The 24,917-nt window shown below is 34.3% G+C and overlaps 2 protein-coding genes across 2 annotated transcripts; one reads left to right on the top strand and one right to left on the bottom strand.

The window, feature by feature from the left end:
* Positions 1 to 2,147: 2,147 nt before the first annotated feature.
* On the top strand, positions 2,148 to 7,828 carry LOC121783795 (beta-galactosidase 3-like). Its single transcript, XM_042181977.1, has 19 exons — positions 2,148 to 2,594; positions 2,671 to 2,766; positions 2,861 to 2,973; positions 3,139 to 3,205; positions 3,330 to 3,422; positions 3,539 to 3,682; positions 3,884 to 3,972; positions 4,062 to 4,167; positions 4,263 to 4,350; positions 4,688 to 4,806; positions 4,894 to 5,058; positions 5,180 to 5,358; positions 5,620 to 5,729; positions 5,836 to 5,945; positions 6,126 to 6,236; positions 6,316 to 6,429; positions 6,524 to 6,726; positions 6,822 to 7,158; positions 7,244 to 7,828. Exons 1-19 carry the CDS (start codon positions 2,424 to 2,426, stop codon positions 7,361 to 7,363), a joined length of 2,535 nt encoding a protein of 844 aa, XP_042037911.1. The 5' UTR covers positions 2,148 to 2,423; the 3' UTR covers positions 7,364 to 7,828.
* A 9,209-nt stretch (positions 7,829 to 17,037) lies between these two features.
* On the bottom strand, positions 17,038 to 19,204 carry LOC121783796 (protein EXPRESSION OF TERPENOIDS 1-like). Its single transcript, XM_042181978.1, has 2 exons — positions 17,957 to 19,204; positions 17,038 to 17,703 (listed from the first exon to the last, which is right to left on the bottom strand). Exons 1-2 carry the CDS (start codon positions 18,540 to 18,542, stop codon positions 17,321 to 17,323), a joined length of 969 nt encoding a protein of 322 aa, XP_042037912.1. The 5' UTR covers positions 18,543 to 19,204; the 3' UTR covers positions 17,038 to 17,320.
* Positions 19,205 to 24,917: the final 5,713 nt, after the last annotated feature.

Raw genomic sequence — 24,917 nt, 5'->3', positions numbered from 1 at the left:
TCTTTTATAGAGACATCCTTGAATGTTTTATGTTCCACATTCGATGTGGGACAAAAACCACTCTAGGTAGTCTCTCTTTTATAGAGACATCCTTGAATGTTTTATGTTTCACATTCGATGTGGGACAAAAATCATTCTAGGTTGTCTCTCTTTTATAGAGACATTCTTGAATGTTTTATGTTTCCATATAGAAATATTGTACTTTTTTAATTGTACTTTTAAAATTTTGTACTTTTTTTAAATTATTGTACTTTTTTTAAAATTAATGTACTTTTTAAATTTTAATAGTATTATTCGAATTTCCCGTATTTGTCTCGTAAATTAAATTCCGTATGTTGATACGAGTGTAAATTAAATTATATAATTGTTATTAGTGATGTGGATAGGTAGTGTGAAGGCTATGTGAGGGCTATTTGATGTCCAGTTGATGTGGCAAGCTGATGTGGCAGGAGAATTGTAGTGCTGATGATGTGGCAGTGTGAAGGCTATTTGAGGGCTATTTGATCCTAACCTATTGGAGATGCTCTAAGGACTTCCTACTGCACTGCCACGTCATAAGGACATCCCACTGCACAGTGGCGGACATCCCCAAGGATACCCCGACGGACTTTCCACAATAATAAAAATTCACAAATTCACCAAATTAAACAATTTACGGAATTAAAATTTCAACACAAATACGGAGAAATTGCAACCACTTTATTTAAAAAAATATACATAGTAAAAAAAATTTTAATTAAAAAATGGGAAGTCCGCGCCGGATGTCCGCGCGTCCCCGCAATGGCGGACGTCGGCACGGACGTCCCGCAACGACCGCGCCCCTCCCGTGTCCGCAAGCCACGGGGGTGTCCGCCCCTCTCCGCTCCAATGCTAGACGTCCCGCGCGCCCTTCCCTGAAGCCTCTCCGACGTCCGCCGGGAAGGGCGGCATTGCGGATGCTCTTAAGATTAGTTGAGGTGTCTCATTTGTGATGAAACCGACACACCTTCAACAACTGAAAAAGGGCACATAAGAATTTGTTTTAAAAATGGAATTAAAAGAGAAAAAAAGAAGATGCAATTTCACATTATGATGATTGGGGAGTGGTGGGTGGACCAATTTAATTTGCCATTTTGGCCCCAAACTCAACACATGCATTAATCTGAGCTTCTTCACCTTCCTTTAATATTATATCATCTCACACTTCTTATTTCTTTTTCTTGAGGATTTATTTATGAAACTTAAATTTCCGTCGGTGAGGCTTCACCATCCAAACCCAATCCATCTAAATCCTTCATCCTTTATTATATCTTTATTTATTGCAATCATTCTTATGTTTTTCTATGTCTTGTGATTTATATAGTTGTTCATTCTTATTATATCCATACATTTAATCTCATTTTATCGGTTATTCGTTAGTAAAATATGAACATAATTTGCAATGATTTTGTCACAATAGACTCAAATTAGAAATTTTTTACATCAAACGTTAAACACTTTACCATTAAATTAAAATAGACACCTTCAGTCGCTTTTTAATCATTAATCAATGTGGGATACGAAAGTTCTACCAAATGTGTAGAAAAATGATATCCATGTTATCATCATTTCCGCATAAAACTGTGATATGAAATTTATTTCGAAAGAATTTTTCCCAAATTATATATAGTTATTTTTTATTGTAACTAAGGCAGGTAAAGCTTGAAAAAATATATAGTTATTTTAGTACTCTATTATTTATTTTTTGGTGCGTGATGTAGGGAAATGACGAGAAGGAAACTACTACTAATAGAATAGAAAATCACACTTTCCTTTAAAATAGTGAATATAGAAAGAAAATCGAACAGATTGCGCAATGTATGCTAATTTTAATTGACTACTAACAAATCACTTGATAATGTCTCATGAAATCCAGGACTGCGCCTACAACGGGAACGTGAATGTTACACTTTAAAGTTTAATCAATAGTCAAATCCTACTTATCACTCGGATTATCCTATTAATTAATTAATGCTGTGTTTTAAAATTATTCACCAATCTAATCTGTCTGTAAATTTATTCCTCACCTTTTCTATCGCCACATTCACTATGAAAAATTAAAGTCTTAACTCCTAATCAAAACCCCAAAATGAAAAACCCCAAAAAGTGTAAACAAAAGAGAAATGAGTGCTGCGTTCACACACAGTAAACAGAGACTAATTAATTCCCTTTCTATACATACAACAAGTTGTATATATAAAACGCAGCACTGTTTTCCTTCCAACTGCATCTCTAAAAATCTTAAAATCCCCAGTTTCTTCTGCTTCCCGACACTCCAACTAGCCACATTCCCACATTCTTCCTTAGATTCGGCTTCGTAAACCCAACAATTTTCACATTTTGCAAGAGCTGAGCGAGCCGTTCTAGTGAGAGAGGGAGGGAGGTGTGAGTTAGAGAGAGAAGCCATGAAGCCTAGCCGACTCTTGGAATGGGTTTTCTGGGCTTGCATGGCGGTGTTCCTTGGATGTGGGATGGTGGAATGCAGTGTGACTTATGACAGAAAGGCTATGGCTATCAATGGCCAGAGGAGAATTCTCATTTCTGGCTCCATTCACTACCCAAGAAGCACTCCTGAGGTAGTAAAGTTGCAATCTTTTTTTGCCCCTTTTGAGATTTCTTGATGAATTTATGAGGTTGCATTTGTGTGCTCAGATGTGGGAAGATCTGATAAACAAGGCTAAAGAGGGAGGTCTGGATGTAATTGATACTTATGTGTTCTGGAATGTTCATGAGCCTTCTCCTGGCAATGTACAACTCTCTCTCTTCTTCATTTTTTGTGATTTTTCCCTCTGTTCTTGGTGTAATTTTGGTGGGAATTCTGTGTTGTTTGCGTGTGGTTCAGTATAACTTTGAAGGAAGATATGATCTTGTGAGGTTTGTGAAGACTGTTAAGAAAGCAGGGCTGTATGTTCATCTCCGTATGGGGCCTTATGTTTGTGCTGAATGGAACTTTGGGTAACAATTCCTTTAATCTTGTGTAGATCTAAACACAATCTCACACAGTCACTGAATCCAGCATTTTGGCTTCAGGCGTTAGCCTTGAAGTGTTAGATACTGTGTTACCTTTTCTATTTTTTTGTGTGTTGTGTATCTTGAAATACTCTTGCTGTGTATATGCAGGGGATTTCCAGTGTGGCTGAAATATGTACCTGGGATCAGTTTCAGGACTGATAATGAGCCTTTCAAGGTTATTAAATGCTTCTGTACTTCTTAATTTGTTTTAGGAGTTGGAGAGATAGAATATGACCTTTGAAAAAGGTTGTTGAGGATTGCTACTGTTATTGAGCTGCATTACGTTTATACTGTTGCAGATGGCTATGAAAGGGTTTACTGAGAAAATTGTGAATCTCATGAAGAGTGAAAAAATGTATCAATCACAGGGTGGACCCATTATATTGTCTCAGGTGTGGTTTTTTCACTTGTATAATTTCTCTGTGTCTCGATTTCTTAGTTGGTTTTCGTATTACGTCTTAGTTTGTCATATATTCTGAGATAAGTCCATTGGGTGTTCTATACACAGATTGAAAATGAGTACGGGCCACAAGCGAAACTACTAGGTGCTCCTGGCCTTAAATATGCTACTTGGGCTGCGAATATGGCTGTTGCACTTGACACTGGTGTACCATGGGTGATGTGCAAAGAAGAAGATGCCCCAGATCCCGTGGTATAAAATTATTCAAGCAAAACTCAGCATTTTCCTCCAGTGCTCGATGGTCCTAACTAATTGGTTTTACTGGAATTTATTGTGCTAGACAGAATACTTTTTTTAGTAATAGAAGAGAGTAAAAAAAGAATTGTGTGCGTAAATGAGTTCTGAAGCAATGCCGATTGGCCGTTTATCATTCTATCCTGTTGTTGTTGGCAGATTAACACATGCAATGGTTTCTATTGCGATGCTTTCAGCCCCAACAAACCTTACAAGCCAACAATGTGGACCGAAGCTTGGAGTGGCTGGTAAATAGATCATCTTGTAGTTTTCATTGCTTACCTGATGAAAAAGCTCGGGCTCGGTCATTTATAATGTCTGTTTCATCAACAATTAGGTTTACAGAATTTGGTGGTCCAACTCACGAGAGGCCTGTTCAAGATTTAGCATTTGCTGTGGCTAGATTTGTACAGAAGGGAGGCTCATTGTTGAACTATTACATGGTTGGTTTCATGGACCAATGCCTTATCTTCATTCTTCCTAGTAAGTAGTAATGGCAGTTAACTAACAAGGGCACACAATTGTGCTTTGTAAACAGTACCATGGAGGCACAAATTTTGGGCGCTCTGCTGGAGGCCCTTTCATTACTACAAGCTACGATTATGATGCTCCACTAGATGAATATGGTACAGATAATTCTAGTTCATGCTTTATTCTGTGAGTGAATCATAGTGTTTTGGAAATGCTATAATCTTTGTAGGCTGTATTGTAAATATCCAAATCTTTATAAAACGCATTCACAATTTCATTCAATCTTTGTACATAATCAGGAGAGGAGCCTAGTTAAAAATGTTTTATAATAAAAACAAGTTGATCTTATTCTCTTAGTAAGGCTTTCTCCTGTATGGCTTGTGCTTAAGGCACAAACAACACGGTGGTGAATATTATGCCCATGTCCTTCTGAGTTGTATTCAAATTTGAAACTAGCAAATAAACTCAATGCATGGTGTTTTGACCTGACAGGTTTGATCCGACAACCTAAATACGGTCATTTGAAAGAACTGCACAGAGCTATTAAATTATGTGAGAAAGCTCTAGTTTCAGCAGATCCCGCAGTGACTTCTCTAGGGAGTCTTCAACAGGTGTCTACCTCTTACCTCCTAATATACTTACGCCACATGCACTTGCCATTAGCTGTCCTCTGAATATTCATTGATTTTTTCTTTCAGGCTCATGTATACACTTCAAAATCGGGCGGTTGTGCAGCATTTCTTTCTAACTATGATACTAAGTCCGTGGCAAGAGTTATGTTCAATAACATGCACTACAACCTTCAGCCTTGGTCCATTAGCATCCTACCTGACTGCAGAAATGTTGTCTTTAATACAGCCAAGGTATGTAATGTTCGTACAGTGATAAGCCAATTCTCATAGAGGCATTATTACTTTATGCAATTAAGTATCTCCTATTCTTAATTGCTCCCTTTGAGATGAGATTTTATTGCGTGTACCACAGGTTGGAGTTCAAACGTCACAAATGGAAATGCAGCCAACTAACAAAGAAGTGTTCTCCTGGGAAACTTTCAATGAAGATTTAACGTCTCTTGATGACAGATCAACATTCACTGCTGTTGGTCTCTTGGAGCAGATAAATGTCACAAGAGATGCTACTGATTATCTCTGGTATACAACTAGGTAAGTTAAACATGGCTAGTGAACCACCTGAGTCAACTGCGTCTTATCATTTGTAAAATACTTGAAACATTTTCTAGTTTGGCGCCTTGGCCACAGTAATTACAAATCATCTGGAGGCTGAAGAAAGCAATAAATTCAGCATATAGCTCAAATAATGTAATCTGTATACAATTGTTATGCCGATATAATTGAAACTCTTATACCTAATGCAATATTTATGGTAGATTTAACTGTATCTATCATTCTTCTCTGTGTTTGCAGTGTTGATATTGGTTCATCCGAGTCCTCTCTGCTTGGTGGGGAGCTCCCGACTCTTATTGTTCAGTCAACTGGTCATGCTCTGCATGTTTTTGTGAATGGACAGCTCTCTGGTAGATAATCTGCTTCTGTTATTTTTCAAGGCTTTACCCATCATGTTATATTTCTTTATTTTGTCACAAGGCTAAGTTTTTTTGTCCTGCTAATTCTGTTGTCCAGGCTCTGCTTCTGGGACGAGGCAAAACAGGAGATTTACGTTCAAGGGAAAAGTTAACTTTCTTGCTGGATCTAACAAGATTAGTCTCCTGAGTGTGGCTGTTGGATTGCCAGTTAGTGCTTTTCATCATTTATCTTAATAGACGCATTCGTATATCAAACAATCAGAGTGAATGAATAGCTACTTCAACTATTAAACATGTGATTTGGTTACATTATGATTTATGACTTTTGTAATCTTTCTGAATAAATTTTGTGAAATCATCCTGACATTTTCATCTTTTTTATTGGAGAATGTCGGTGGGCATTATGAGTCGTGGAACACTGGGATTTTAGGTCCTGTTGCTTTGCTTGGACTTGACCGTGGAAAATTGGATTTGTCCTGGGCAAAATGGACCTACCAGGTATATATACGAGACGCCATAATTTTCCACTATAGTCCTTATTTTAAGGTTAAAGACTGATGATCGTCTCCTGAGCCAGGTCGGTCTTAAGGGAGAAGCTATGGATCTCGTCTCTCCAAACAGTTTCTCCTCAGTTGAGTGGATGCAAGGTTCACTAATAGCCCAGAAGCAGCAGCCTTTGACATGGCATAAGGTACATTTGACAAAAATCTCAATGAAAGTATAGACACCACACTGGTTTAAATAAGAGATGTGGATCATGAATTTGTTCTATTCAAACTCCGCAGGCCTATTTTGAAGCACCCGATGGCGATGAGCCATTGGCTTTGGACATGAGTAGCATGGGCAAAGGCCAATTGTGGGTAAATGGCCAGAGTCTGGGAAGATACTGGACAGCTTATGCCACTGGTAATTGCAACGGATGTAATTACGCAGGAAGTTTCCGGCCAACCAAGTGCCAACAAGGGTGTGGGCAACCAACTCAAAGATGGTAGGTCTTGATTGGACTTTTACTAACTACCAAAAGCATAACAAAGTAATACGAATCAGAAGCTACGAGTAAAGACTGAAAAACTACTCCTGCAGGTATCATCTACCGCGTTCTTGGCTAAAACCGACCCAAAATGTGCTGGTACTTTTTGAAGAACTTGGTGGAGATCCCACGAGGATCACTCTTGTCAAGAGGTCAGTATCCAGCGTTTGTGCTGATATGACTGAGTATCACCCGAACTTTAAGAACTGGCAAATAGAAAGCTACGGGCGACCTGAAGCGTTCCACAAACCCAAGGTTCACCTCCGCTGTGCTCCCGGACAATCCATTTCTACCATCAAGTTTGCTAGCTTTGGAACTCCTCTTGGAACCTGTGGAAACTTCCAGCAAGGAGCTTGCCATGCTTCGAACTCGTACGCCATTTTAGAGAAGGTACACTTTTGTCTTCTCTTTACATTGCATGGGCTTATCTATGTCATCCGATGCTCAAACTGTTTGATCTCTTTGAACCTTGCAGAAGTGCGTTGGGCAGCAGAGATGCACTGTGACCATATCCAACAGTAACTTCGGGCAAGATCCATGTCCTAACGTGCTAAAGCGACTCTCCGTTGAAGCAATATGCGCCCCTTCAAACTAACCAGCATACTCGAGCAAAGAAGTGAGATACTAGAGGAAATATCACTAAAGGTAGCTTTTTTATGAGTATTTATGATTATGATTCGTGAGCAGCAGCTATTTCATTCCCGATGTCGTGCAAAGCTAGGTAGATTTGACCTTGTACAGGTGCCTAAGGAGAACCTGTATGACAGTATAGGATAGTTTGTGGATTCATGGACTTGGTAAGAGCAAAGCCATGAATGAAGCTCAAGTTGTGTTCATTTTTCCCCTTTTACAAAGGAAAATATGAATCTCGACCGATGCAGCTTCTCTGTTTTCAAATGGTTAGAGTGATTTGAGTGTGGAGGGATATCATGTCTCTAGTGTGAACTTGTTCCTCATTTTTTTTCTTTAAGTTATTGAATTTGTGTAGTAATTGCCTACTGATTTGATTGACCTGAATACACCAGTTTCATACCAGCTTCTGATGATTTGGTTTCATTTACATTAGTGTTTGTGGTTAAATGATTTATTTTCCTTTTTTTTATTATTTTATATTAGTAGTACTATATTTTACTTGGTGAATTCTCAAGTAATGTGTGAATATTTCAAATATTGCAATAATGTCAATCCTTCAATTTATTGTAAATTTTTTAATACCCAATTTAGTTTGGCCTTTGGAGATTAGATGTAACATGCCAAATTTCTATGTTTGATGCATATGTGGAATTAATGTTCATGCCACTGGAAAAAAGTATGAAGGTGAAAATTTTGTAATAAATCAACGTTTCCAAGTAAGAATCTCAAATGAGGAAGATTTAAGTCAAGAATATCACATGACAAGAATCAATCTAAAATTGTTAGTAGATCGAATATTGAATAAAATCTTTCAATTGATCCCTTGGTAGAATAAACAAAGTTTACAGCCTAATTAGATGAGACAATCCATTGCAGAAGCCTACAATAGCATTGGTGTGTTATACACAAAATTGGGATGGATGGATTTTTAGGTAAATGATTAAAAAAATCACGAAGTTTGGTTACATTTTGGTCAACCATGCAACTTTAAAAAATGGTCAATTATATCGTAACTTTGACATTTTTCTTAATTGTCTCATAGTTAATGATTTGTGGGAAACTATGAATGCTTTTGGTAAACAAAAAATATCATGCAAACAAAACATTCGTTTATGTAAACAACGACATTTAATATATTTAGTCAATTATGTCTTTAACTTTTATACGTACACGTTACGTTGATAAATTTAGAAATATAGCATGATGAAAGTTTTTGCTATGAGACTATTAAAAAATATCAGATATAATTGATCATTTTTTTAATGTTGTGAAATAAACCAGAATTTGATCAAACTTTATGATTTTTTTTTCATTTGCCCTAAAATTTATTAATCTTATGAAAAGACACCAATAAAATTTATTACTACAACTACTATAATTCTTTCGAAAAGACACCAATAAAATATATAATTCGTTTGAAATAACTTAAAATTATGCACTAGTAATTTATTTAGTACCCCACACCTTTTGAGATGGCCTTCCCCGTCTCAACATTTGGAGTATCGAGCTAATCATTGTGACTATATAAAGCTGGATTGCATCCCACATGCTGCCCACAATATCCAACCTTTGTCTAAAATTATCAAAATTGGTATTTCACCCATTTAATTATATAAATCATTTCAATTCATTGCTGAATTTCTCGTCATATGTATTCTATCTTGGGCAAGTGCAAGTCTACTTAGACCATTTATTTATTGCTTTCTTTTCTCTTAAAAGGGAAATTGATTTCTAGCTAGATCATTAGTGTTTCTTACTATTAAACAAGTGTCTAGCTAAGCTATACCCCTAATTAGCCTTTCAATTGAAGACTTTATACACATTGGTGAACAATCAATACCAATCCACATGGATGAATTATTATTTTAAAAGTATTAAACGTGATATTTTTTAAAAATTGACCACCACATACGTCTATGGATTAGCCGATGTATTGTCACGAGTTGTTTGGGACTAAAGTCCTATCTTGACCATCAAAATAGTTTAAAGTCGTGGGGTGTTAGTCACCCATTCGATAGTCGAGGCAACATAAGTCATGACTAGATTAAAATCGTGATGTGTTATCTTGGTGTGCTAAGATTTTCATCTTGGGTTAATGTTTGGTGGTGCATATGAAGACCTCTTAATTCGAAGCTTTTCGTTTGGTAGTTTTGTTTTAACTCGAAACTAAAAATGTATGGTAGTTTTGTTCACCGACATCTTCATTTCAAGCCAGATTAGCTATCAGACCAAAATGATGCTATAGCTAATTTGGCTTTTACATCAATTTATGCACGGTGAACCCAGATGAACCTTTTATTCTCATTATCTCACATATGTCATTGTTTCTATTACTACAAGATTTGAGGGTCAAATTTGAATTCGTCACCTCCCACTTAGAAGTAGTACTAATTGAGAGCTTTAAGTCGACACACTTTAGTTTAAACGGAAATCAAACAAAATTGTTCTAATAAAAACTCAACTTTAGATAGATATATATATATATGTACAATTCAATCCTAAAATCGACCCAAGAAACATAGGAATGTAGGGCATATATACGGTAACAATTATCTAAGAATAATTTACCCTTTGTCCCGAAATAATACACATAAAAGACTAAGTCGTCAAATCATCTTGGAACTTTGAATATGTAGCTCATTTTCGTTTCTTATGTTAGATATCCACTCAGTTTTTTTTAAACTTTAATTTATTGATTTATATTTTATAATTTAATTGTTTGATATCTATAACTCCTTTTAAATCAGAATATATGAATAACTTTATGATTTTATTAATTGTTTGGTATGTATATTGACCAAAATATCCTATTATGGCCGGCCATAATGTGGCCACATAACATTTCCATGTATGGTGTATCCAATTCACCATCAATCAATAATCAATCTTCATAAAAATTAGGGCGACCAATCACTACTTTAATTTGATTATTGTATAAAATACTTTATTCCAGCGCAGTTTTTAACCCTAAGATACAGCAAAAAGACAAAAAGCAGAAAGCAACAACAAAGCTAAAGGGAAGTAGATTTAATATTATATTCAATAATTTCGTAGATTTAATATTTTACGCAACCAAGAACGAATAGTAGCGGAGTTTACGAATACGAGGTGCCTCCTTTTTGTTGCTCGAGAAATCTTGGATCCAAGAAAATACTTTTGCAATGACAATACATAATATAACAAGATATTTCATTATAGAAATCATTAGATTGATGATCATAGACACTACTTTTCCTGCCATATATGATAATTCATGATTCTCTATCCATGTTTGGATTTTCAGTTTGTAAATTGAGATGAGACTCAAGTCATGCGTCATCATACTTGAGATCTATAGTTATACTCCCTCCGTCCCGCACTACTTATACTTATTTCCTTTCTAGGCGTCTCAAGTTATTTGCACTCTTTCTATTTTTAGTAACAATTTATACCTACAGCCGTAATTGTTGAATCTGTCTATCACTCATTCCTTAATCTCCGTGCCCAAAAGGAAAGGTGCGAGTAGTGTGAGACGGAGAGAGTAATATTTTGTACTATTGCTCCCTCCGTCCCGGATTAGGAGTCACTTATTGTTATGGCTCGGGTTTTAAGAAATAGTTGAAGTGTGTAATAAATGAAGTGAGATGGTAGAGTGTGTAATTAATTAAGTGAGTTGGTTGAAGGTGGGTCCCTTTTGACTTTTTGGAGTGTGTAATAAATGAAGTGAGATGGTAGAGTGTGTAATTAAATGTTTGATTTTTATTTTGGTTTATTTTAATGTAGAGAATGGCATTTTTATGTAATTTTGATGAAGAATGGGGTAAAATTGTATGACCAAATATGGAAAATTCTAAATGTGACTCTTAAACTGAGACGGACTTTTATGGCAAAAAGTGACTCTTAATCTGGGACGGAGGGAGTATTTATTAAAACAAATCTAAGTGACCAAATTTTGTACGACCAAAAATTTATTTATTTAAAAAAATAGGTTTATTTATGTATTTAATTAAAATATATGGATGTATATATAGTACATGAAAAGTACATAATATTGTGGTCATATATTTATGATTTGTGTATAATTTTTTTACTTTTTTGGAACCATAATTAGTGCATACTTTAATTCAAATTTTAAAAATAATAGAAAGGAAATTCAAATATAAAAATAAAAAATGAGGTTAAAGGCTAATAAGTCTTTTTAACTTGTCCACTTACTATATTTATTATTTTAATATATAATTAATATATCAAATTATTAATATAACCTTATTTTGGTTGTATAAAATTTGGTTTGATTGTTTATCATCACTATATTTATTATACACTTATAAAGTTACTGATGAATATTGAACATTCGAACATATTTAGTTCAATTAGTGCATTGGACAAGATAATAATGATAGTATATAATACGAGATGAGATGAATAGTCATAAGATACCGTGTACGTAATTTTGATATTGTGGAAATAGCCCGAAATACATTGTTACATACCAAAAAAAAGGCAATCGAACCAATGACCTCTTGTCGCGAGCTAACATGTCATCCGAATAATGTGATATAATGAATAATAAAACGGATAAAGTATGAAATTACAAAAAATAAAGCATTATGTACGGATTGAAGGGATAGTCATCGGTAAAGCAAGTAATTTTAATCACATCATTCCCTAACTTTCGGCAATATGTTACCACTACCACAACACTTAGTGGGCATTCCATTCTTTTCTTGACAAAAACATGCTAAGGAACTACCAAAACAAACAAATATTCACTTTGAGAAACTTTGTTTTATAGTCATTCCTCATATAAAAAGGTCAAACCCTAATTCACCTCCTACAAACATTTATTTCATTTACCAAATAATTACGGCCACTCCACGTAGTTGAGAGGGTATTAGATATAATAGAGTTAATTGTAATAAAATGAATTAATTTTAATTTGAGACATGCAAAAAATCTCCCGACAACTAGAAAGATATTGTAAGATGATCTATTTCTTTTCAAGGAAACAAGTTAATGATCTTGAAAAAAAATCATGCAATGATAATTTTTCATTTGAGAAATCCGAGGCATGTCTATTTTGCTAGTATAAATCCAAATATGATCATTATTGCAATATTTATCAAACATTTCTATAATCAAATTTGGCTAAATGTTTATAAACTTTTTGGTCATTATCCTATACTTATTTGTATATACTTGCATGTATAAATTATTTTTTTAAAGATTAATAATGATTCTTAGGGGTGGGGAAACGGTTCTCGGTTCTTGGTTAACCGAGAACCGAACCTTATTTTTTCGGTTCTCGGTTAAGTTAAGGTTCGGTCCCAGTTAATAAATTTAGGATTTAGGCAGTTCTCGGTTCTAACCGAGAATCGAAAGGTTAGAACTGAAGAACCGATTAGTGAGTTTAATTTTAATTTTTTGTAGATTCATTTTAATTTCTTAAACCCTACACCTTTCAAGTTTAAAAAAACAATGTTGTGATAGAAACCAAACTCTATATCCCTATAATTTGTATGCATTTCAAACAAGAGAAAACACAAATCATCTCTCTGATTCAATAACCAATCTCTTGACAGCTACTTTGTTTATTAAAATTGGAACTTCAACGTATTAGATAAATATGGATCATTAGCAAATAACTTAAAATTCTCATATTGATATAGGTACATCGACTTATATTCCATGAAAAAATTACCTAGTGTTTGCAATGAAGTCAATTCAAACATCTCGTGAGCTCTCTCATCTAAATTCTCGTAGCACACTGGCACCGCTGCTCTCTCCCATGCTGGCGACGACGAGGTTGCTGCTTTCTCTTCGCTGCGTTGCTCTCTCCGACGATGCAACGAGAGGCTACTGCTCTCTCTCACGCCGGCGACAACGAGACTGGTGCTCTCTCCACACCGCTGCTCTCTTCGACGTGGCTGCTGTCCAACTCTCCACGCCGATGCTCTCTCCTTCGGTGGAACCAAAGAACCGGTCGGTTAGGACCGATCGGTTCCTCAAGGAACCGAACCGACTAAAGGTTCGGTTACGGTTCTCGTAATTGGAAAAAAAGGGAGTCGATTAACCGACTAATCGGTTCGGTTCGAACCGAACCGACCGTTTCCCCACCCCCTAATGATTCTTATCTTCTACTTCTTCAAGTTAATGTTGTGTGGCTTTACTAATGATTTATCTTATATTGATTACAAGATAATTTAATGATTAATTATATAATTTTTAATATACCTACTCAAACTGCATCGTGGATACACCCCAAAAATAGGAAGTCGATTGGCATTATTTTAATTTATGACGTTCCATCACATGTGAGAGGTTAATTAAGGACTATCTTAAAATAATTGGGCCTTGGATGGTAGATGTGGACCTATTTATTGACTTAATGGTATTTTTTTGTATAATACTATATGATTGTCATAAAGAAATCACTATCATAATATATACATGAAATCATTATAAAAAGATATTGAATTAAGTAAATATATGAAGCATTCTTAACAAAGAAGTTATTATTGTACTTATATATAAAAAAACCAGTACTACTATTTTATACTATATGATGAAGCATGTAACTGTATTTGGTCTCAGCCCCAACAAGTTAGCCTTCACTTAATTAATAGTACTACAACTTAGTAACTTATTTTAATATATTTTGTCTTTATCTTTATAAAATAACAGGCTAGGGTTTGATCTTGAATTCTCTCTCCTCCAGCTTTTATAAAAAAAAGAGGCAAAACAAAATTTTCAAAACTCCCTTTTTTACAAAAAGAAAAACCATGGTATTTGTTAGTATTATATTTAAATGAACGCATGTTATAGCATTATATCATCCCTATCTAGCTAATTGAATATCATGTCTCCTAAAGTGAAACATGATGAAATACATTTAAAAATTATAGTGAGATCGTCGATAAATCATGGTGAACCATTAGAAAAGCCTTTTGCTAACTAGGGAAACTTCCAAGAATTTGTTAACATGTATAATTACTAACGCAAAGCAACCCTAATGTTCTTGATAAACTACGAAATCATATTGATTGATATATGAGAATTTGACGTGTGCTACATGCTTATTTCTTTCGATTTTTGAACATTCCAAGACAAATAATATAAGATGGCTGTTTTCCCTAAATTGGGGTATAATTTTCGATCAATAGTACTAACTAAAAAAATAGCAATTTCGTTTGCAACTAAATCACAAGATATACACAACTTTTTGTTAAAGAGGATGATTAGTGAAAAAAACGAATTGTAATGACATTAAATTATCGAGATTATTATACATACAAAAGTCACTTTATTGAGATTCTTTCTATCCTCTTAATCTATATATATGAAGTTATAAGAATACTTTCTGTCGAATCTTTCTTTCTTTTTCTCTTTTTCTTTCTCGAAATAAAATTCATAGGTTCTTCCAAAAATGTGAGGCCCACCACAATTTTGTAGAGTAAACCCCCTACATGCATACATGGGGAGGACACGATCTATATCATGATCTACATTTTCATTATATATATGCATATATCTAATCAAATACGAACAATATCTTATTGCAGAATTTTGATCTAGCTAGCGATTTTCCAATCGATATTTAAACGCATAAAAGATGTCATTTTGTTGTTTCATTTGATCATGAACTTTTATAGTAAATCTATAATTTAACTTATAATGATGTCATTTTGTTGTTATACTTGTATGTCGATGTATAGAGGGTGTGGATTAAAGGAGAACTAAGTCTTTAGCGAGACTTAGAATTAATAATCACCCTTGCTCCATTAAATCCAGCCGTTTACAATTACTAATTGAATCATTATTTTTCACGAATTTCAAAACATTCATGCGAGAATGTTGCATCACGAGAAGAAACATTATTTATACAACCTAATTTAGTTAATTAAGTAAAATTTATTTATGTGCAAACAAATGACTCATATTCAGGGATAAAAGTATAGTAATCGGGGACAATGAAACACAATTCAGTTGGTGAAGCGTTATCCTCTAAGTAGTAGGTCGATAGTTATTTATAAATATTTCTCCAAAGAACAAAGATACACTCCACAACTACTTACAGTCTCATACATATAATTGTAGATATATATAGTTCACATAAATGAATTCGCAACGTCACTGTATGATTATTTTAAATATAAAAATAAAAATATTATTTGAAACATAGTTGCATTATACATATTGCTATAATTAATATTTGCATTCTTCAAGTAAATTATTTTCCCAAGACCCAACGGAAAAAAAATGAACTATCAGTTTCTGAAATGAAGTCTATTAAAAACCTTGTGTAATCATTTGACCCTAAATGCATGCTGTTTCTCAATCTGCCTCATTTCAATTCAAACTTCAAACTAACAGAACTTATGTCACATTATATAATATTCTTCAATTATTTTTCCCAACATGAATTCTAGACAGCCAGTAAAGAATGCAATAAGATCATGAGACGACTGTTTTAGCCTACATTTTATGGAAACAGACAAACTTAAATTCCAACCTTAATTTCGCCAAGAACTGAGAAAGAAGGAGAATGGGCACATGGGAAAAAAATAGAGGTGCCTAACAACCATTAATGAGAATGTGATGAGCTGTTGAATTACCAATTTACTACATATTCTTTCAAAATTTGTTAGGCTTCTTTCCAAATCATAAGACATATATCTAGCTAACTATTTCTAAGACTGGACAGGATTGTAATTTCATCATCTTTTTAAGGCATCAACAACTCTAGAGCACTAGTGCACTATATTACGTACGTGCTCTTCAATAATACTATTCACAACCACTAAAACAACGAAAATAACACAATTAAAATATACGAAGATTAGTAGCTAGGGTATACGTCTGAAGTCTATGATCTTGCCCGACAACCTAGATACAAACTATTGAAGCTTAACTTTTGCAACAATTGTGCATTGGCTACGATGGTTTTGTATCTAAGTTGATAGAGAAATTCCACCCAACACGGGGAACGCTATTTGAGCACGATATAGTGCGTGCTCAATTGCCGATACTCTCATTCTAATAGCCTTGTACCAAGCAAAACCGACTACTCTCCTAAATGAATTCAATACTACTACTATAATAATTCTACCACAGCTCATGACATTTATGCATGCTCCATTAATATTTGGTAAGTCTCAATTAGAAAAAATTGACAAGGGTGAAAATCTATATATGATGACCAAAAAGGAGAATATTTCTGCCTGTATCAGAAATCTCAACTTAGGAATACTATTTTTATATTAGTGAGATGAGATAAGACAAATGTAAAGAAGGGAGTAGTACTAACATATACTAGGGCAGACACATTCTGAACAAAAAAACTGCAGAAAGCACAAAATCTATTGCACTACACACACAGTCACACACACACATATATAAATATATACTGTAATTCCCAAAAAACATTAACCCTCGAGATTTTTCTTTTCTCAATGCACCTGAAGCTGCGTCAGACATGCATGTCTATACGCAAAGAAAGCTTTTTCTGCTTACAACATTCATGTCAAATTAAGACCCCCCAAAATCACATGTTTTGTCACAAATTTTCAAATATTAATAAAATAATTATTGCATGGCTGGATATATACATATATTAGTCAGATCCATAATTCAAACAAGCAAAAACAAGGCGTAATCTGAGGAGAAAATAATAGTATTATAGAAATAAACAGAAAAGGAAACAACGACAAGCCCTTGTTTAGAGCGAAAAATAGGAACAATTTTTTTATGGTAAATTGAAATGGAAGAAGAAGATAGATAGAATTTGAAGATGTGCATCGAAATATGAACTAAAAATCAAACACAATCCCCTCGTTTCCTGCTTCTTTTTGTCTCTCTAGTACAATAATTTCCCCTTTCAACAAACACACTATGATAGAGATAGAGATAGAGAGAGAGGATTAAATGTGGTGGAAATTTCTCAAGATCTTGGGGGTCGTGGGAAGAATTGCGTACCGGCGACGAAGCTGTTGTTAACTGGCGGCTGAAATAAAGAAGGATCGAGGAAAGGAGCTGCTGCGGCGGCGGAGGTGGTGGTGATTGGGGCTGACGTGGCGGTGGCGGAAGAAACGGTGATCAAATTGAGGTGTTGATGAGCGGCGGAAGCGTCGGAGGAGGTCTCTCCGGCGATGTACTGGCTTTCTCCGCCTTGATCGTAGAGAATTCCCTTGAAGACATGGCCGGAGATGTTGACGGCGGTTTGGTACGCGAATTGCTCCTCCGCGTCGTCCATTGCGCTCACTCTCACGCACCGGAAAACCGCCTCCGCGCTCACTTCCGATGGGAAATTCCCCAATTCCAACCCTAATTCATCAAAAATTTCAAATTGAGCGTACAAATACACGTATAGAGAGAGAAAGAGGTTGATTTCGCGTCAATCTTATGTCAGGAATACCCGAAAACAGTGATGGATTGGAAAAAAGTAGAGAGAAAAATGATGTGATTTTGTGAAACGGAGTCGGATTCTTAGCTACACGCAATTGCATTATTTGACACGACGCTTAGACAGTTTTTTTTTTTTTAATCTCTGATTTCTGAGTGAGTTTTTCTCTATTACCAGTGGTGGTGGTCGAGGGGATGCGAGTGCACACAAGTGGACTGGGAGACTCCCGGTGGCGCTTGGAGCTCTCCCTCTCCCTCTCCCTCTCACCACTCTGCTGTTGTTGTTGATGTTGCAGCTGTCGCTCTCTTCGCTTGGCAGCGGGAACCCAGGTGCTTTTCACATGAGTCTGGCACTGAAACCCTCGGCTCTTGCAACAGGTCCTACATCTCATGTGCGAGCAGTCCTTCTTCGCCTGATTCCCGCAGTCCTGGCAGCTGATCCCTCCTCCCCCGCCGCTCCTCATCATCAGAAACCCCGATCTCGGCGATTGCTGGCTGGGCCCCACCGCCAGTCCCCCCGCAGAAGCGTACAGATCCTGCAGCGGGTGACTGCTCACCGCCTCCCGCTGCAGGAAATTCTCCGCTTGCTGCAGGGGATTCGAGGGCTGGGGCTGCCAGAGCTCGAAACCCTTGTAAGAAGGAACCTCTTCATTTCGGAATAAAAACCAGTTTTCTGGATTATTGTTGGTGGTGGTGGTGGTGGTGGTGGTGGTTTGTTGATCGGGGCGGGTGGTGGCGCCTAGTGAGAAAAAGCCGGCCATGATGTTGTCGATGTTGCTTTTGCGGTGGTTAATTGGGAGTGAGGAGCATCCATAGCCTTGATAAGGAAGCAGCACGCTTTAATTGTTGCTGTTTTGGGGAGTGTAGAAATGTGGGTTTTGAGGCAGACTGCTTCTGATTTCTGGCCGAATCAGACACAATCGTACCGCTGCCGAGTTTTTGCATGTGGAGAAATTAAACAAGACGGCATAACATAACAATAAGCTCTTTAGAGAGAGGATTTTAATTTTATGGAATTGGAATGGATGGCGTTTTATGAGAGAGAGAGGGAGAGACAAAAAAGAGGGGTTTGTAGATTTTTGAAGAGAGGAGGGAGGCGATTGATGATAAATCGGCTTCTTCAATTTTGCATTAAAGACGCAGAATTACAGCTCTGCCACGCCGCCATGGCCTTCCCAAAAGCAACTGCTTTCTTTTTTTTTTTGTTTTCTTTCTGCCACCACCAATTTTGTTTTTCTTTTTTTTTTCTATCTTTGACTCTGTTTCTCTCTCTCAAGAGCTAAATAGTGTCTTCATCATCAACTCGGAGTGATCTAAAGATGGTGTGCATCTGCATGAGAATCTACGGCTGGTAGTGATGCCACGTGTCGGTAAAACAGCTTTTGCAACCTCGTCCGTGAAACCCGCTGCTTTATGTCTGTACACTCTCCTTCTAATTATTTTCATTTTTATCTAATTAATTGCATCTTATATTATTCTCTCTTTTTTTAAAAAAATTGAAGTTATGTTTTTTGAGAGCTAGTAATTTTTATTTTTGGTCCTGTTTGAATATTAATATGCGAGTGTGACACACTAAATGAATCGTATTCGAGCGATTTTAATTATTTATTTTTTATGTTGATAATAAGTGTTGGAAATTATTTTGTTTGGTCCTTTTTTGTGATGGAGTAAGGGGATTACACTTTTGACCTCTTTCTTTAAATAAAGGCAATTTCATTACTTGACTCAGAGTTTCCTCGAATACGTATTTTTATTAATCTTTCAAGTAGTATTTAAAAATTATCTCAATTTATTAGAGATGTTCCGTTAGTTTAAATATATATAGTGTAATATGCTTCATCATGATATGAACTCAGTTAATATTGTATCGGGCTTACCATACTTGCAAACCTAGTAATCTTGCTATAGAATCGGTCAATTCATTTCAAATTTCAATGTTACCAACCATGATAGTTTTTGTATAAATTCAGTCAATTTATTCTAAATCGAATTTAACTCGTTCATACTTTCTTCTTCCCAAAAAATATGAAATATTTGGATTTCACCATGAAATTTTATGTAGTGTTGTTTTGTAACTTAATAAAAAGAGAGTAACGTAAGAAAGATTAAAAAATAGAGATAATATTATTTTATTTTAGAAAATGTTTCATTTTTAATAGGACAGATAGAGTAGTAGATATATAAGACCCACTAACCTAATAATTATGATACGAAATCAACCAACTAATACCAAATTTATTATAAACCCGAGTTTTGTGTGCAAAGTATAAATTAATACTAATACATATCAACTTGCATTTGTTAGATATGCACCGTCTGAATTCATAATATCCAAGTTTGGTAGTACTCCCTCTGTCCGCGAATAGGAGTCCTGTTTTTATAATTTTCGTCTGTCTGCGAATAGGAGTCCCGGTCAATAATTACGATAAATGAAAATAAGGCTCTACATTCCACTAACTCATTCCACTCACATATCATTTAAAATTAATGTATATATACAAGTGTGACTCATATTCAACTAACTTTCTTCCACTCACTTTTCTTAATATTTCTTAAAACTCGTGCCGAAAAGAAATGAGACTCCTATTCGTGGACGGAGGGAGTATCAATTTAGCATATTCATAAATCATACTGTGCTTATCAAATCCTTGCGCACAAATTTGGTAAGCTAAAATAAATCCAGTCAATTCATACAAACTTACCAAACAAAAATTGCAAGAAAATAAGGAAATAATTTTTATTCCAAAACATATTTGTTATGAATTATAGTACTATGTGCTAAGCGAATGTCATCAAACCAACAAAGCTCTAAAAGACTAAAACTATAAACACCGACAAAATCCATGATTCCAAAACAATTTAAAGAAGTAACCAAGATCCATCAAATAAAAAATGAAATGAATTAATGAAGAAAATGTGGAGCAACAAATAGATTGAATGCTTCAAATATTTACAGGGAGAATGGGAGATAATCTGGCTTGATTCTAGTTAAGATCAAGATCTCTAATAAAAATTAAAATTTTAAATTACCAACGTTCAAATTTTGACGTTTGTAGTTTTTTGAATTGAACGAATTAATGTATGTTACTAACGTTCATTTTTTTCACGATTAATCGTCAGAATTAATTGCTACCAAATAAGTGTTTTTTATACTATTACTAAAACGCAGACAAGTGTGGTGTGATAATGGAAATTTTGAAAATTTGGTGGAGTGATACATCAATAAATATCACTAATTATTCTTCCCATAACATTAATTCATACAAGTATAAGCTCCATTATTGTTTGTTTTTCATTGTTCTTTTTTTCTTTTCAGACTTAAATCACTCGCAGCAAGGACAATTAAGAGCCATGTTTCATTTCAAACGCACAAAAAAAATTCAAAAAACAACATAATTTACGGTGATTAAATATAAACACGAAAATTAATCAACAGTGCTCAATTATGCAAACTTATTTACTCATCATTGTTCCAAGAACGGTGACTTCTAAAATGGTTAAAACTTTTCGTCAATTATTTTCATAATTAGGGTTTTAAGTGATTTTGAGGGAACCAATTAAGAATTATTAATTTAAATTAAGGAATTGATTATTGTGGTTATTTAACACTGAGGGGTACATAGGTCATTTAAGCAGTTGATCTCTATGAATTTAAACCATAAAAAAAATAGTATTCCTTCTGTCTACCATATATCACAATTTGTTACCAATAAATATCTTCAATAAAATATTTTATCTTTATATTATTATTTTTAATTATAACTGAATTAATATCTCATTAACTTATCTCACTCACATTAATTTTATTATAAAAATATAAAAATATAAAAATCACATTCAATTTTTTTTTCATTATTTTACATGTCTTAAATTAAAAGAGAGTAATTTATACGGATTTCCGCCGACCTGCGTATGTTGCCTATGATTCAGACATTTATCTGTGCATATTAAAAACATTTGAACAGTTGGACCCCCACATATTTATTTAATTTTCTCATAAAATAATTACACAAAATACCAATGTTATATATAGGTCGTTACTATGTATCGAATCCACTTCTTTTTCTGTATCGAAATATTAATAACTACTACATGGGTTTCATAAATCAACTGTATTTTTTGAGCCAATTTTGCTTGGGTTGATATTTTTAAAGTCAATTTGCATATTTTTTTCGTAGCACACATGCTTTAAAAATCATGCTTTATACAACAATTTATCATGTATATCATAGTGCATTTTATATGTGTAGAATAATATATATGTGATGATAATCTTGAGTCATATAATCAATAACCAATTACGGAAAGGAAAAGATTTTATCTGCTCACCTACCTGTTATACTATACACAATATATAGTAAATAACTTATTTAATTGATTTGAAAACTACTATAAGATCAATCGAATAGAATTACAATCTACTTAGCTAGGTGCATAATATATCATATTCTAAAAAAATTGAATATACCTTTTTCCCCATGCTTCTAGTCTTACTTAGGTAGAGTACAATATGTATCTAGCTTTTACTCAAACAAGCACACTACCTAGAGTTGTGTATGTGATAAATAGGTAATGTGATTATATTTATCTGTAGTAAAATCATTGCTTAATTTTGTGGAAATATTTGGGCTAAAGATCTAATTACATTGTTGTCTAATTGATATGAAATTTCGTGGGATCTGAAAGTTTATTTAAGCTCCATCATATAAATACTAAATCATCTAAAGCCAAAAAATAAATGTAGATTTAATTATTCACTAAGAGCATCTCCAAGGGAAAGGATAAATGGTGAGGTAAAGATGAATAACTGCCATTTTGAGAAAGTGTATTTAATGAGGTAAAGATGAATAACTGCCATCTCCAAGGGAAAGTAAAATTTCATGCTCCAATGGAAAGTGTATTTAATGAGGTATTATACATTCTTTCATTTTGAGAATGTATCTTTACCTCTTCTTGATAGAAAAGGTAAAACGTTAGTAATTTTTGTTTGCCTTTTTAATTTACCCTATTTCCTTTTTAATATACTTTCTCAACGTACCTTTCCCTCTTGGGGATGCTCTAGCAAGGTAATTATCCATCTTAGTTACTAGTAATTTGTTTCTTTGCTTCGACCAATCTATTCTATCAAAAACTTCGTACACGTCACTACCAACATTGAGTATCAAAACAAACAAATTGAGTTTTGACTTTACAACTTTGAAATTAAAGTTTTGATCCCATGCTAAGAATGGTAGGCATTTAGGTGGCTACTACAATTTTCACAATTGTAGGATTTGTTTTTGAGAGAGAAGCAATTGAATGGTAAAATTAATAAAGCTAGTTATGCCAATAAAAAAAAGTTGAGAATTATTGAGCTGCTTTGCCCAACAAAGCAAGCTACACAAATCTACAAATTTGTGGATCATATCCATCCTATCTAGATAGATCACCACTCCATATTTAACATTAATCGCAATTTGTATGCTATTATTGTAATTTGGTCTGCACTAGGTAGAAAATTTCGTTTGAATTAATTAATTACAGTTTTCAATTATTTTTTATAATTTGACTATTGCCTATAAGCACAAACCTAACCCTACTTCCCTTAATTTAATTTCTTTGAATTAATGTGATCTTCTTTTAGTGTATGTGTTAAAAGATTAACTCGTGGAGTAAATGTATTTAATAGCTAAACCCTTTAAAAATTCATAAATTATTTATCTATATAAAGTGTGTCCTGATTTGTAAGTTTCATCTAAATTTAGTACTTACGTGTACTAATAAAGTATTGAATTTTAAGAAATCAGATATTGGAGTGTTAGAATTTTTTTAAAAAAATACTCCATGTATATATTGTCCACTTTTTATTGTAGTTTAGAGCTATCGTTGTACGTAATTAATGACAAGTCTAGCTTACGCTTTTGCCTCAGTGCCTGGACCTCACTCATTTTTGTCCTTTTTTTTTCTTTTTATGTAATGCTAACAAAACTTTCGATCAAAAATAGTTATATACTCCGTATTTATCTACATATTATTCTCTAACTCTATAACAATTTAAATTAGACTAAAGGTCATTTATAGTCCTTAATATATGACGATTTTATGATTTTAATAAAAAAACATTATCTTTTGAATTATTGCATCCTGAACAAATGAAAACGGTGTGGGTTTAGTCCATTTTGGATGGAGTCATCAAATTTTTAAATTTGACTGGATTAACAACTTGTAATTTGAATATCAAGACTTTAAATTTGGATCAATCCAATAAAGGGATAATCCAACACAATTAGAAAAAAGTCCAACCTTCCACACAACTCACCTTGAAATGTTTAAGGGAGAAGGTTGGCAATTGAAATATAAATAAACCTAACAATATCCTAGATCAGTGAAAAGAAATAACTGAAACAACTATATAAGTCTTATGGTTAGTCCTCTTTTCACCAATTGATATATGATGAAACTCTATGGATTTTTATTATGCTATCAAAGTGGACTAAATTTACTGACCCTTTTGTATATCTTGATTATATACAGGAAATTAGGAAATGGTCGTGAAGAAAGACTAAGCCAATGGGTAAGCTTCCAGCAATGGTTCCGAGCGGCGAGCACCTTTTAATCTTGTTGGATTTTTGACTTTTTCCTACCTGCTGTGTTTGGGGGTTGTATTTGTTTCCTTATAGTTTGCGTTTTTGCTTACTTTGTTTTCTGAAGTTCACCTTTCTTAAGACTCGAGCATTTTAACTATTCTCGTCGTCCCACTTTAGGAGTCCTATTTAAGTTCGTCACGAGTTTTAAGAAAAGTGAAGGAGGGTTGGTGAAAAAAATAGTGAAATATGTATAATACTTTTATATATTAGTTTTATAATAAAATGTGAGTGGAAAAAAATGTTAGTGGTATATGGGATTTATTATCATTTGTGAAATATTTCAACTAGGACTCCTAAAAGAATACTTGTTAGAAGAAATCACGGAAGATATGTGAAGATCACGAGATCAATTACAATTATTCTTTTCTGATTTATAGCTAGGGTGAATCATGTTAATATCTTACCATATGTAAAATATCCTCTGCCTATTTAGGCGTGTACCTCTTCTCATTGTGATTATACAAGAATGAATATAAACTCTCCCTTCAACATAGTGTCAGAGCAGAGGCT

Source organism: Salvia splendens, chromosome 21 (assembly GCF_004379255.2).
Source record: "Salvia splendens isolate huo1 chromosome 21, SspV2, whole genome shotgun sequence".
Lineage (NCBI taxonomy): Eukaryota > Viridiplantae > Streptophyta > Magnoliopsida > Lamiales > Lamiaceae > Salvia > Salvia splendens.
Note: the sequence above shows the minus strand (reverse complement) of the source record. Positions and strands in the feature narration are given on the sequence as shown.